Consider the following 13,418-nt stretch of genomic DNA (forward strand, 5'->3'; position numbering starts at 1 on the left):
AAGGTAATTTTCTTAGTGAGATTACAGGTATTGTTGTTAATTAATAGTTTGTTTATTTTTTTTTATATTTTGCATGTTTCTAAGAAAAAAAAATATTTTCTGCTAAGTTTTTAAGCAGTGTAAATAAAAAAAAATAGTGGTTGTACCGTTAATCTCACTGAAAAATGGGTTTTAAACGATCGAAAGAAAATTTTATCTTGGCGTTTAAATAAATAATATAGCTTCATTACAGTCGGAGATATTTTTATATTTTAAAGTGAAATTTAATTTTTTAGGTTTATTTCGAAAACTATCCTACTGAAATTTTTTTGGACTACATTTTTGGATTCAGTGCAAGGGTAGTCGCGGATGATGACTAACTAGCTTTTATCAGAAACCAACATGTTGAATGTTTTTCATGAATATACAAACTAATTAATTCAAATTTCACGACGACAGCACTTGAAGTAGGGCAAATTTAACTGTCCGGTATCCAAAGTAATCCAGTTCATTGCAGCGATTTTAAAATAAAACTTCAATCATTGTCGCTTGAGAAGCGATTTCAACCAATATCCCCAAAAAATTCACCGTAATTCAGCTGCATCAACTCGGATATCGTATCACCGTCGTACCAAAGTCGTCAAAAACGTCTCCATCTTAATCCCGTGCCATTCACCAAATCCACCTCCCCGGTGTCGGCAACAAATCCCATCATCGTCAACAAGTTTGCTAAGTCGTAAACTGGCCGCTCTGTTATCGTCGATTCGCCTGCCACACGGTGGACATCCAGAAATGGGCAAAATGAAGGTGAATGAAGTGGCACATAAACGGGGATTCCGACGAAGTCGAAATTAATTTCCTCACGTCGTTTTTCCAAGGATCAGTGTCCCACTATATTCTCAGGAACTGTTCTGTCGAGCCAGTGTGAATTGTTGAGACGTTCACCATTCTCAAATAGTCGGAATACCGATGAACGTTCATCTGAATATCTCCCTTGCGCTTGGTTAGTGTGCAGAAAGCTTGTTATGTTTGGAAAAGCTTAGACGCGCCGCCGCCACCGGTGATGGCGAAGACGTTGATTACCAACAACGGTTATCTTCATCATCAGCATCACCCTTGACGACGACGACGACGACGACGGCGATGGAAGTCAGATAGTGTTCGCCACGTCTCGTCAGGTGAGAAAAAGTTTTAGTTATTAGTTAGTATTTTGCTTCAGCCACGTCAGTAGTTGGGAGTGCGGAACGAGCGCATGTTTGGATATTTAGCGTTCTCCGGCAACAACGACGCCGAGGAAGAAGTTTGTTTGGAAGCCTGAGAAGAGCCTGTTCTTCTTTATGCGAAGGAATGATGATGGGAAGGAAAGTTTTCACGTTGCTTCCGTGATAGTCTTGCAGCATCGTGTGCCAGCCACAGCATTAGGCGTATTGATTATGATGTTCGTGATGATGGAGGAGATTATGATACTACCTGATGAAAAGATAAGTTCCTTATGGCACGAGCCGAGGCGGTCTGAGTCTGTGTTAACGAGTTGCTTAGCTCTTTAAAGAGAATGGGAATCCGGAAGATAGCTTCAAACTTTAAACGGTAACGAAAAGTTTAGCACAAGTATTACAAACTGAAATACTTCGCAAGCACCGTTACAAACCTGTGAACCAATGTTTGCTAGCATCAAAAGTTGACTGAATGAGTAAACAATCGAATGAAAATAACCAGTTCAAACTTTTCCCCTCCCAACATAAAACCAGCTCAAAAGGGAGAGAAATCCCACTTGTGATTGCACCGCTGAAAAATTCCAACAGGGTACAACAAAGGAACTTTCGCTTACCTCTCCGCATGTTTATTCATCAATAGGGCGCCACGTGAGCCGGGAAGGTCTGGCATCGGTGTTCGTATGGAGCCACACACCGGATGATTCTGAAAACTTTTAGGTCATCGGCGTACATGAGGCGATGCGATTGTAACCGGTGACATACATCATAAACGAAGAGAATAAAAATTAACGGGCCAAGTTGGCTTCCTTGCGATACACCAGATGGCATTTCGTAGCCTCGTAAGCAGATCTTCCGTAGAGATAGGAGCGTAACCAATCCACAAGCCAACTAGGAAATCCTAATCGTTCCAACTTTACTCGTGAGGTACCTTGTCGAACGCTTTAGAAAAATCATTGTAGATACTGTCAACCTGGCATCGGTCTGCAAGACAACTATTGAGTGTGCTAACGTACGACAAGAGGCTTGAACAGTTCCTCACAAAACCATGCTGGAATTCGGAAATTACAGGCTGAGCGGCTGCATACATTTAGTCGTGAATGATCGATTCCAAGATCTTCGAGATGCAGCACAGAATCGAAATAGGACGATAACTGTCCACGCCGTGTGTGTGATACCAGATTTGAGTATCGGGGTCACCGTAGCCAGTTTCCAGGCATCCAGACTTCCTCCGACAGAGAAAGGTTTGTCTAACGTAGGAGGAAGCTTGTCTGGTTCAGGGCCCTTAGACGAATCGATAGAGCTCAGAGCGTTTTCAACGTCTGCTATTGAGATTGTAGGCCATGAGAAGTTAATTGTGTACGATGGTAAGCTTTCACCCAGATTAGGGAAAACAGGTTGAGAATAAACGCTTTGGAAAAAGTCAGCAAATAATGTCACAGATTCAGCAGTATCATGTGAAGAAACGTCACCAAACGACATTTCTGTGGGTATATAGTTGGACGCTCCCCTCGTTTTTATGAAGTTCCAGCAGATGAAGGATTGGCCTTCACAACATCCTGAACTCAAAATACATACTCGCGACATAAAGAGGACACACTAGAATCGAATTTGGAGGTTATAATTTCCGGAGGAGGGGGGGGGGGGCGAGGGGCAGGGTAATTCCAGACATATTGCCATTCTGAGGAATATACCGAAAAATATACACTGGAGTCGCTTTTTACGCGGTTTTTTTTTACACGGTTTTTTTTTACGCGGTTTTTTTTACGCGGATTTTGGAATTTACGCGGTTTTTTTTACGCGGATTCCGGAATTTACGCGGTTTTTTTTACGCGGATTTCAGAATTTACGCGGATTTCAGAATTTACGCGGTATATCGCTTTTTACGCGGTTTTTTCTTACACGGTCTTTTTTTACGCGGTTTTTTTTTACGCGGATTTCGGAATTTACGCGGTTTTTTTTTACGTGGATTCCGGAATTTACGCGGTTTTTTTTTACGCGGGACGTATCACCCGCGTAAAAAGCGACTCCAGTGTACCTATTTTTATACATCATCTGATAGTTTTTTTTTTACTGAGCACAACGATATTTTTACCGATCCCGAAGACATTCATCTCGATTTTTTATATAAAGATTTAAATTTTTGATTCTTGACAGTAAATCTATTCGTTGAAAGCTCGCTTGATATTTTAGATTTATACCACAAAAGAAAAACAAATTAAAATCCAGGAAATCTTTAAGACAAGAGCCTTCTACGCCAAATGACCAATCGGAATCGATCTTATACGGTTTGGATTAAACTTTGCAAAATAGTGTGTTATGGGCAATCATTCACATTTTAAAAAAAATCGGCCATGTTTGGTGTTGTATTTATTTTTTTCAACATGGCGTCTTTAAGATGCCATTTTGGATCTTGTAAATTTATTCAAAAAGGCGTCTTACTTACTTAACGGTCCTGCGCACCACCTGGATTCCAGTCCAGTGCTTGCTTAAAGATTTCGTTTCCGCTCCGTCGTAGTGTGTGGCCGACCCACCTTCACTTCCGTTCACGAATTTCTGTCTCTATCGGCTTCTTATGGCACAAACGATGAAGCTCGGAATTTGAGATCCAATTGTGGGGTCACCAGGCACGAATTATGTACCGCAGGCATCGGTTGATAAATACCTGCAGATTCTGACTGTTCTCCGCTGATACACACCATGTTTCACTGGCATATAACAGCACAGACTTCACGTTCGAGTTAAAAATTCGGATTTTGGTGCGTCGACTGATCTGATTCGCTCTCCATACATTTCGCAAACTGGCAAAAGCAGCCCTCGCCTTCTTAATCCGTGCACCTATGTCGCTCTTGTTGCCGCCATCCGACGCTATCTGGCTGCCAAGATATTGGAAGCTTTCGACTTTCTCCACTGCCTGCCCAGCTACCGTGAAATTGGAACGGTTTTCCGTGTTGACATCCAACGATTTGGTCTTGTTGACGTTGATGGTTAGACCTGCTTCAGAGGACCGTTCCACAAGGTCTTCGAGCTTACTCTGCATGTCAGAGCGCCGTTGTGCTAATAACGCAACGTTATTAGCCAAATCGAAGTCGTTGAGATGCTCCATGGTAATAGGCTGCCACAGCAACCCACGGTTCGGTACACGGTCAACGGCTCCAACCATGATCTCGTCGATTATGATGAGGATCAGTTGCGGTGATAATAGACATCCTTGCCTCACACCCGCGATTACCCGAATCGGGTCAGACAAAGCTCCGTTGTGCAACACTCTGCATGCGAAAGCCTCGTACTGCGCTTTGATGAGGTTGACGATCTTATCAGGGACTCCTTTGCGTCTCAGAGCGCCCCACAAGTTTTCGTGGTTTAGTCGGTCGAAAGCTTTTTCGTAGTCAATGAATACCAAGTACAGGGACTCATGGAACTCATTGACCTGCTTCAAGATGATGCGGAGCGTGACAATATGGTCCACACAGGATCTTCCAGCACGGAATCCTGCCTGCTGTCGTCGGAGAGTCGCGTCGATCTTCTCCTGTATCCGATTGAGGATAACTTTACACAGAACTTTGAGAACAATACACAGTAACATGATGCCTCGCCAGTTGTCGCATACAGTTGGATCCCCCTTCTTGGGAACTTTTACCAAGACGCGTTGCATCCAGTCGGCCGGAAAAGTCGCCGTGTCCCAGATATTGACGAGTAGTTGATGCTACATTTGTGAGGATAGCATGGGGTCAGCTTTGAGCATCTCTGCTGATATGCGATCGACCCCCGGGGCTTTGTTGGACTTCATACTTCGGATGGCTGCTTCTATCTCCAGCAATGATGGAACTTCAGTGTTGATGCGAGTAACGCGCCTCACGCTTGGTGGATCATGCCGAGATGTTGATGGTTGGTTGACCGTTGAAACTTCGAGAAGTTGTTCAAAGTGCTCAAACCAACGTTTCAACTGTCCAGTCCCGTCTTTCACAGGCATCCTTGAGTTCATCCTTGCCCCGCTCAGGCGTCGTGAAACATCATAGAGGAGGCGGATATCGCCAGTTGTTGTGGCTTTCTCCCCCCTTCATCAGCCAGGGAGTCCATCCACGTTTGCCTGTCCCGTATACAGGAGCGCCTAACTTCCCTTTTTAGAGCCGAATATCGCTGACCTTGTTCTTGGCTCCTCGGGTCGTCCACTGTTCTTCTACGCTGCCACCTTCCGGAATATTTGCTGCGCGAGCCTCGAGTTCTTTGCCGAACGATCTCTTCACTGCTGGGTCTTCCAGTCGGCGTGTGAACCTGGAAATTTAGTGTTGGTACTTCAAAAAACTACAAGGGACAGCCATATGGGATTGTACGCAATGGTGACGTAGGACTACGTGGTCGTATATAATAAATTTTAGCAGCAGGAGCTTGTGTTTTGTGTAGGAATAGGAATTTGAGCGGGGTTCTCTCTGTTTATACTCTTTAGTATGACGCGCTTGACATAGATGGTCCACAGCGACTCACAAAGAGCTACTGATTCCTATCAATAGCGGTGTGGCTTCTTCCTCTATGGACGCTCATGTGGGCTGCAGCTTGTTGCTTGCAGGCAGCCTTTTTGTGTGTGCTGGAGAACAATGTTCAACCCCATGCGCCGAAAGCACTGCTGCTGCTGATGCCGACACCACCACACACGGTGATTGGACTGAATCCAGGGCAGGGAGCCTTTCGTTGTATACTGGAGAACACCACCACTCACCACGCGGTTATTGAATAAACAACGTTTGGTGCGACCGGATGAAATTCAACTTTGAAATCTGTATTAGGGAAATCGCTTTTCGCAGGCAATCGGTGATAATTTTAATTATCATAGCAACTATTGCACATTCGTGCAATTTTCAATAATGACGTTTTGAAAAATGATAAAGTCTTTGATTTAACAGATGCGTAGAATTTTTTCTGATCCATTGGTGATAAAATTACTGAAATTGGTCCAGGAACAAATGAGTTATTAACGTTCAAAATCTTTCATAATTTTGTTACATGTTCCATTTTCGGTTTTTTCAAAGTGTACCCCCATATAAAAATCACAGGCGTAGTCCTACGCCAAAACCTGGAAAACTCAGGGAATTATGTTGGAATTTTTGAGTTGCCACGCTGATCGATAAAACTTATAATGTTACTTCAGGTTTGTTTACCATAGCTGTTTCAATAAATCCGGGAAAACCATGTTATACTGGAAAATTTAAATTCTGAACAAAATCTGGACTGCTCCCACTAGTCAGATTCCTGGTTTAAACAAATTCTTCACGATCTCACATGTCCAAATGTTGACTTGAAAATGTTTCCGGGAGCTCAGATTCGCAAAATTATTGTAGACTTCGATTTTTTTTTATGTGAATAAGAAAATTTTGCTGTCTCCGAAATACTAAAATGTTTGTCTTAAATTGTTTAAGCCTACAGTAGGAACGATGCGTAGGATAAACTTCCAACGTTAACTTCAGACACGTGATAAGGCTTATCAACTCAACATCCACATGCTGCTGCGATAATGGGCTCTGCCCGTCGACTGCGTTGAGACACCATCACCAACAGTATGGAAGTCACGTCGTCGAAAGGTCAAGCTAATCCCCATAAGGCCATCATTCACTGCTCTATAGTTGACATCCTGACGTGCTGGCTGGCCAAGTAAATCAGACGGGCAACTTTTAACGTCCCCGTCTCAATGTCAACGGGAACAAACCGATTGCCAAGACATGATACTCTCAGCTTTTACCGGTCCCGAAATCAAACACCGCCTGCCAATCCAGAACTAGACCTAGTGGAAAGCAAGCAAAAGTTTAACTTTCCCATCTTTATCTTTCTGACCCCGTTCCCATCCCTTGTCCCTGCCTTCGTCACGTCATCGCAGCGAGTCCGGTGCAAAGCCTCAAAGTGATGGAAAACCGCACCTCAGAGCTCAGCGCAGGACGACCTACGACGACGGTGAAACAAAAGGGAAAACCAAACAGCTTCCATCCGCACCCCGCCCCTGTCTGTTTTTTTGTAGAAGGACTCCGGGGTCCACAAGAAGCCTCGAAAGAATCAGAAAAAAGTCATCATTCATTCCGGAGCGCTGCAGGAGCTCCGACGATGACGGCACTGGCGTTCTCTTCGGGGGGTTGATGGAAGTTTGGTTTGTTTGAAATTCTTTTCCGGTGTTCTGTTTTATAAAATATTCCGCGTGGCTTTGCGGTGTCTTGCTCCGGTCTTTCTGCTGTCGCGTGGAAACTTATTTTTTCCTCCCATGCTGAATAATATGTTTGCCAATGTTGTTATCTCTCTGTGCCACGACGAAATTGAGATCCTTCCTGTTGTTTCGTGACATTTTCCAAGAAAAATTGGCGGAGGAAGTGCCGGGAAAGATTTTAATATTTAATGCATTATAAACCTAATCCGATTCTGTTTTTCTCCTTATCCTCTTTCGCAGATACAACAACAACAACAACAACAACAGCCGACGGCCGGGAAAACGGAGTGGATTGAATCGGGTCGTCGTCGTCGTTTCCTATGTATAGATGTATAGATATAGTTTGCTCGCGTGCGGCATATTTTCCAATGTCAAATTATGAGCGGAATTCAATTTTCCGGTCCCAACCGACAGAAGGTCACACTTTCCTCCCCTTAGAGTAGTAGCATTAAAATAGGAAAAATCTTCCCGTTGGTTCTTGCGTCGAGTCCCGAGCGGCGAGCGGCAAAAAGTTTATAAAACAGAGTAGGAAAAAGTTAAGCGTAAATGTTGGTTTATGTTTTTATTTTCCCGAGCGGAGAAGAAAAGTTAAATGATAAAATATCTTTATTAAAGTGAGTGGAAGGAAAATTTTCTTCCGGTTGATTATTTGCATTCCGTGAAGTGGAAAAATGTCGTCCCACCATCTGTACGGGGCGCTGATCGCGCTGACCTGTGTGCTGTGCTATCACAATAGCCTAAACTGTGGCTTCGTGTTCGACGACATCAGTGCAATTAAGGAAAATCGGGACCTGAGGCCTCATTCGTCCATCAAGAACGTCTTTCTCAACGACTTCTGGGGCACGCCGATGCATAAGGTGAGTTTTGCATTTGAGTATAACAATTCTTAGTTGTTACAGGAACAGAAAATTGTAGGCAAAATATTTCTAGAAGCGAACAAAATCTGTTATAAAACCTTCTAGTCTACGCTGAGTGATTAAATTATGATGTTGTCTAGGGTAGGTGTAACAGTCAGGACGTTCCTATTATGCAGTGTTCCAATGTAACTGTCAAAAGATAAGCAAATATAAGCTTAAGAATTTAAAGGAAATAAACCAACACACTCAAACCTCTTTATAAAGGGATTCCGCTAAGAGGTTCGACAAATTTAAAAGATTCATAAAATATTAATTAAAAGTATGACTGATCTAGCTAGTTTCATACAATTTAATAAAATACGGGATTAAAGACAACTGTTTCAAATGCTGGATGAAGGTCAACCAGATGAATTTCTGCCTTGAGTAGTGGTGGCACGAGTACTGGAGTTTAACGTTTTTTCCTTAACATTTGATACTTTGTGCAATGACCATAGAGTAGACACACAAGCACAAGAGCGGTTCCATATCATTAAAGCAACGAGTAATTTTCATCTTTTTTGATTTGCATGAAACCTTGCATACAAGTTTTTGGGGAAGAAAAACGCCGTTTTGCATACTTGGTTCGCCATTTTGAATCTAACCTTACTTATGAGAAGGGCCTATGAAAAATGCACATGATATCTTAAAAAAATTGTATCTCAGAAACGGTTTGTCCGATTGGTTTGGTGTCTTGGGCGAAGTTTTAGACAATTGTTGGTGTTATATGGAGAAAATATGCACAGTAAAAAAAAAAGTTTGGTATTTGTGTTTTGAACTAAAATATAAATTTTCCCTTTAAAGTGACATGTCAATAATTTTTTTATTATCCTTATGTTATAGCTGACTGAAAATGCTATCTAGTGCACAGTAGGTTGTTCTGGAGAAAAAGAGGTTACGATGAAAAAAAATGTTTTTTAAAAAAATACAATTTTCAAAAAAGCTATTAAGAAAAGTCAAAAAAGTTTGTCACCCTAATTTTATGAAAGTACATCAAATTTGCAAACAAAAAGTACTTCAGTAACATTTTTCTAAGATGCACCGTTTAGAAGATATTACTGATTTAATATTGTTTTTTTTTTGATAACTTAATAAGTTTTGGCCCTTTTCGGATGTACTCCGTGTTTTTCCAGTTTCAAAAGTATTTTTTTCGGAAAGATTGGAAAATTTTGAGTTAAAATGACACTGACAGCTTAAAGATTCGAGTGAAATTCTCTGCCTTAAAAGTATTTTGAAAAACAAGTTACAAAATCCCACTATCAGGAACAATGATTTCTTCAAGTGATTTTTGGTGCGTTGTGCTGAAAATGTGCATTCAACTCTTGCATATCGCCTAACAGTTTAATCCATTTAAACTGGATGTGTTTATACTGTGCATATTTTCTCTCTATTGCCGAACATCGCCACAGACATCAAACCGATGAGACAACTCGATTTCGAGATACACCTTTTTGAGAACTGCAAATGTAAGCTCCTCAATTAGCAAGATTCAAAAGAGCGAATTAAGCTTATTTTTCAGGGATGGTGATTGTGCGCAATAAAAAATAACATTATATGTTGGATATCATCAGTTTATTTTTATTCCTGTATTTTTATAAAATTATTGTTTACACTACTTTCTTAACAATATTGAATATTTTGGCATCATTTTCAGGACAGTTTGAATTTGTATTTTCTGATAGAGGAAGAAATGAGTGGAATTTTAGAGTTCCTTGAATTGTTTTTGCATTATTATATTGATTATTTAGCTGCAAAGACATATTTTCGTATTCTTCTGTAGTAGAATAACAAAATGACAACTTTGTAAGTTCTTCTTCTTTTCGTTTGTTTGCCCAATTAAACAACTCTCTTGCAGTCTTTATCGGGTGTTCGCGTTCTTTGGCTAAACTTGCTCTGGTAGCCATGCGTTTTATCGTACCTCCAATAGCATCGCATGGACTTTTTCCGTGCGATGTTGCGAAGAAATGCCATTCAGCGTCAATACCATACTTTAACTTAAATTTACAAAGGCTAGAAAAGTTTTTTCGGTTTTTATACTGTGAAGCAGCACCATCTGACATAAAATAATTTTTTTTTTATGTTTTTATTTTGATCAATTTGTAAAAAGTTTATCATTTTATCAATAAACAAATTGGCAGCGACTGAATCATGTCTTAGTTCTTCAGAAATTATAATGAAGCTAAAATGTTTAATTTGCATATTTTCAGTATAATATATTACGAAAGGATGGATTGTGGCTTGTTGCACGTTCCAATGGTGTGATTGAACTTCATCCTGCAAAACGAAGCTGTAATTTTCAGAAAAGTCACAAATAGCTAAAAATTCATCATCTTGCAAGTTTTGTTTTGTAGTTTTCAAAAAATTGGATTGTTCGGTTTTTACAAAATCATGCGGAATCAAACTTTCTAATTTTGAGCTGAAAAATGAAACAAACTCATCGGTTTGCTTTACAATAGTTTCTAAATCACATCTGTCAGTGGTAACCCATTGTTCGAATGAAAGCTTTTCAACAAAGTTTTCTTCCAGTTGTTTCAATAAACTGTCTTCTAAAACTGAGGTATCTGGGCAGTTTTTACATCTTCGTAGATGGCAATGAGTTGTCTTATTTTCGCAAAGTAATCTATTCGTTAATGTTTTTAGATCATTCAAGACAGTGTATTTTTTTAAGCTATGTAGAATTAAATTGACATTTTCATGCGTAGTGCAAACGCAAACATTATGTGTTCCTGTGATAGTCAATAGTTTACATTGCCTTGGCCGGAGGCTTGCAAATGATGAAAACCCTATTTTTACATTGCCGTACATTTCATTAAAGCGATTAAAAGCTTCTCTCAATGTCATCATTAACAATCTTTTCTGAACAGCTAATCTCTTATTTCCTGTCTTTACGCTAACAAAATCTCTTTGGCCTGGCATTGCACGGCTTATATCATCGTCCTCAAAAAAATTCAAAACCAGTTCTTTTGTTTCATTACTCAAAGCTTTTCCAGAGCTTGAACCTTGAGATGAATCAAATACATTATCTCTTTCCTTTCTTGCATCTGATGCCATATTTCTACTGGTTTTAAATTCGTCTACAATTTTTTGTACTGACCATGATTTTGGCAACAATGATAAAATTGATAGTTTTTCTTGCCTTGTGGCTGAATTTAAAAATTTAATTTTCATATTTTCTATGACTTCATTAAACTCGTTTGCTTTTTCTGTTTTAGCGTCTAATTTAAAAATATTTCTTCAATTTCGACAATTTCAGCGCACTTTTTTTTCAGGATAGTGAACTCTTTTAACCTTACCTAAATCTATAGGCGAAACACGAATAGCTGCTATTCCTCGGTTGAATATTTCGACGTCTACAGGCATCGTGAAGTCTTCATTTGATTTAATTGTGCTTAGCGTTGACTCTGATGGTATCGTGACCAAACTTTCATAGCTTTGCGAATCAGGTACATCAGATATGGTCTGAACAGTTGGCATCCTTGAGCCGCCGGCTACGCTTTGTTCCTCGTTTTGGGTGAGGTGAGCTCTTGAATCAATATGTAGACGGCAAGACGAACAAACACGAAAATCCTTGGTGTTCAGTGTGGATACCTTGGAAAATCCAATTGATTTTAGTTTTTGGGTGATACCATCCGTGAGATATCGCAGCTCTTTCGAACACTGAATGTCTTTGAATGGGCGAATACATCTTATTTTACTCATTTTGTAATCTGTAACATAGAAAATATTTTCCAATTGTTAGTTTTGTACGAAAATATCACAAACAAAACATATATTTACTGTTTGGTTTTCCCTAGTAGATACTGGATGAATTCAGAACCGAGTCAGACATTATTATACAGCTCACGGGTAGAAATCATAGAATGCTGGGTAAAGACTGTTGGAAGATAGGTAGAGTTGAACGCTCAGGTATCGTCGAACCTTCAGGTACGAGTTTGGAGAGTTGGAGCGAGGTAGATTTGCTGGCGTAGGTATATTGTTATTGAAGAAGATTGTAAATTGTATATACCTGGAATGAATAAAGCGTGCGGCGGTTGTTGATTGAGGTATCAGTCGGCAGCCCTCTAGTTTGATGGAAGGTGACTACTGCGTTCTTTTTATTTATTATTAAGGAACGGTCAACGACGGAGCTAGCCTCGTTATGGCCAGCGTGGCCATGGTGGACTAGTTCCAACAAAGACCATGTTTACAATCACCAACTGTACGTAGTACAGCTAACTGGTATCTGATTACCTGTATCTAATACTTGTTAGCACGTTTTCAGCACAACGCACCAAAAATCATTTGAAGAAATCATTGTTCCTGATAGTGGGATTTTGTAACTTGTTTTTCAAAATACTTTTAAGGCAGAGAATTTCACTCGAATCTTTAAGCTGTCAGTGTCATTTTAACTCAAAATTTTCCAATCTTTCCGAAAAAAATACTTTTGAAACTGGAAAAACACGGAGTACATCCGAAAAGGGCCAAAACTTATTAAGTTATAAAAAAAAAAAACAATATTAAATCAGTAATATCTTCTAAACGGTGCATCTTAGAAAAATGTTACTAAAGTACTTTTTATTTGCAAATTTGATGTACTTTCATAAAATTAGGGTGACAAACTTTTTTGACTTTTCTTAATAGCTTTTTTGAAAATTGTATTTTTTTTAAAAAACAATTTTTTTCATCGTAACCTATTTTTCTCCAGAACAACCTACTGTGCACTAGATAGCATTTTCAGTCAGCTATAACATAAGGATAATAAAAAAATTATTGACATGTCACTTTAAAGGGAAAATTTATATTTTAGTTCAAAACACAAATACCAAACTTTTTTTTTTACCATGCATATTTTCTCCATATAACACCAACAATTGTCTAAAACTTCGCCCAAGACACCAAACCAATCGGACAAACCGTTTCCGAGATACAATTTTTTGAAGATATCATGTGCATTTTTCATAGGCCCTTCTCATAAGTAAGGCTAGATTCAAAATGGCGAACCAAGTATGCAAAACGGCGTTTTTCTTCCCCAAAAACTTGTATGCAAGGTTTCATGCAAATCAAAAAATACAAAAAATAAAAACTGGAAAAATTTTCCACTTGTTCGTGGAACCGCTCACAAACTGGCAAGCGGAAAAAATGTCATGACATTTCTAAACTGTTTTCTGC

The 13,418-nt window shown here is 39.8% G+C and overlaps 1 protein-coding gene across 1 annotated transcript in view; it reads left to right on the forward strand.

The window, feature by feature from the left end:
* Tmtc3 (Transmembrane O-mannosyltransferase targeting cadherins 3) overlaps positions 1-13,418 on the forward strand; it is a 705,524-nt gene that overhangs the window by 32,088 nt on the left and 660,018 nt on the right. Inside the window, exon 2 of the mRNA XM_065224254.1 lies at positions 7,618-8,234. Coding sequence (XP_065080326.1) covers positions 8,049-8,234 — 186 coding nt within the window. The 5' untranslated portion in view covers positions 7,618-8,048. The remainder of the gene's footprint in view (positions 1-7,617; positions 8,235-13,418) is intronic.

Source organism: Ochlerotatus camptorhynchus, unplaced genomic scaffold (genome assembly GCF_037179485.1).
Source record: "Ochlerotatus camptorhynchus isolate MF236.1 unplaced genomic scaffold, CSIRO-AGI_Acam_v1.1 ptg000209l, whole genome shotgun sequence".
NCBI classification, from domain to species: Eukaryota; Metazoa; Arthropoda; class Insecta; order Diptera; family Culicidae; genus Ochlerotatus; species Ochlerotatus camptorhynchus.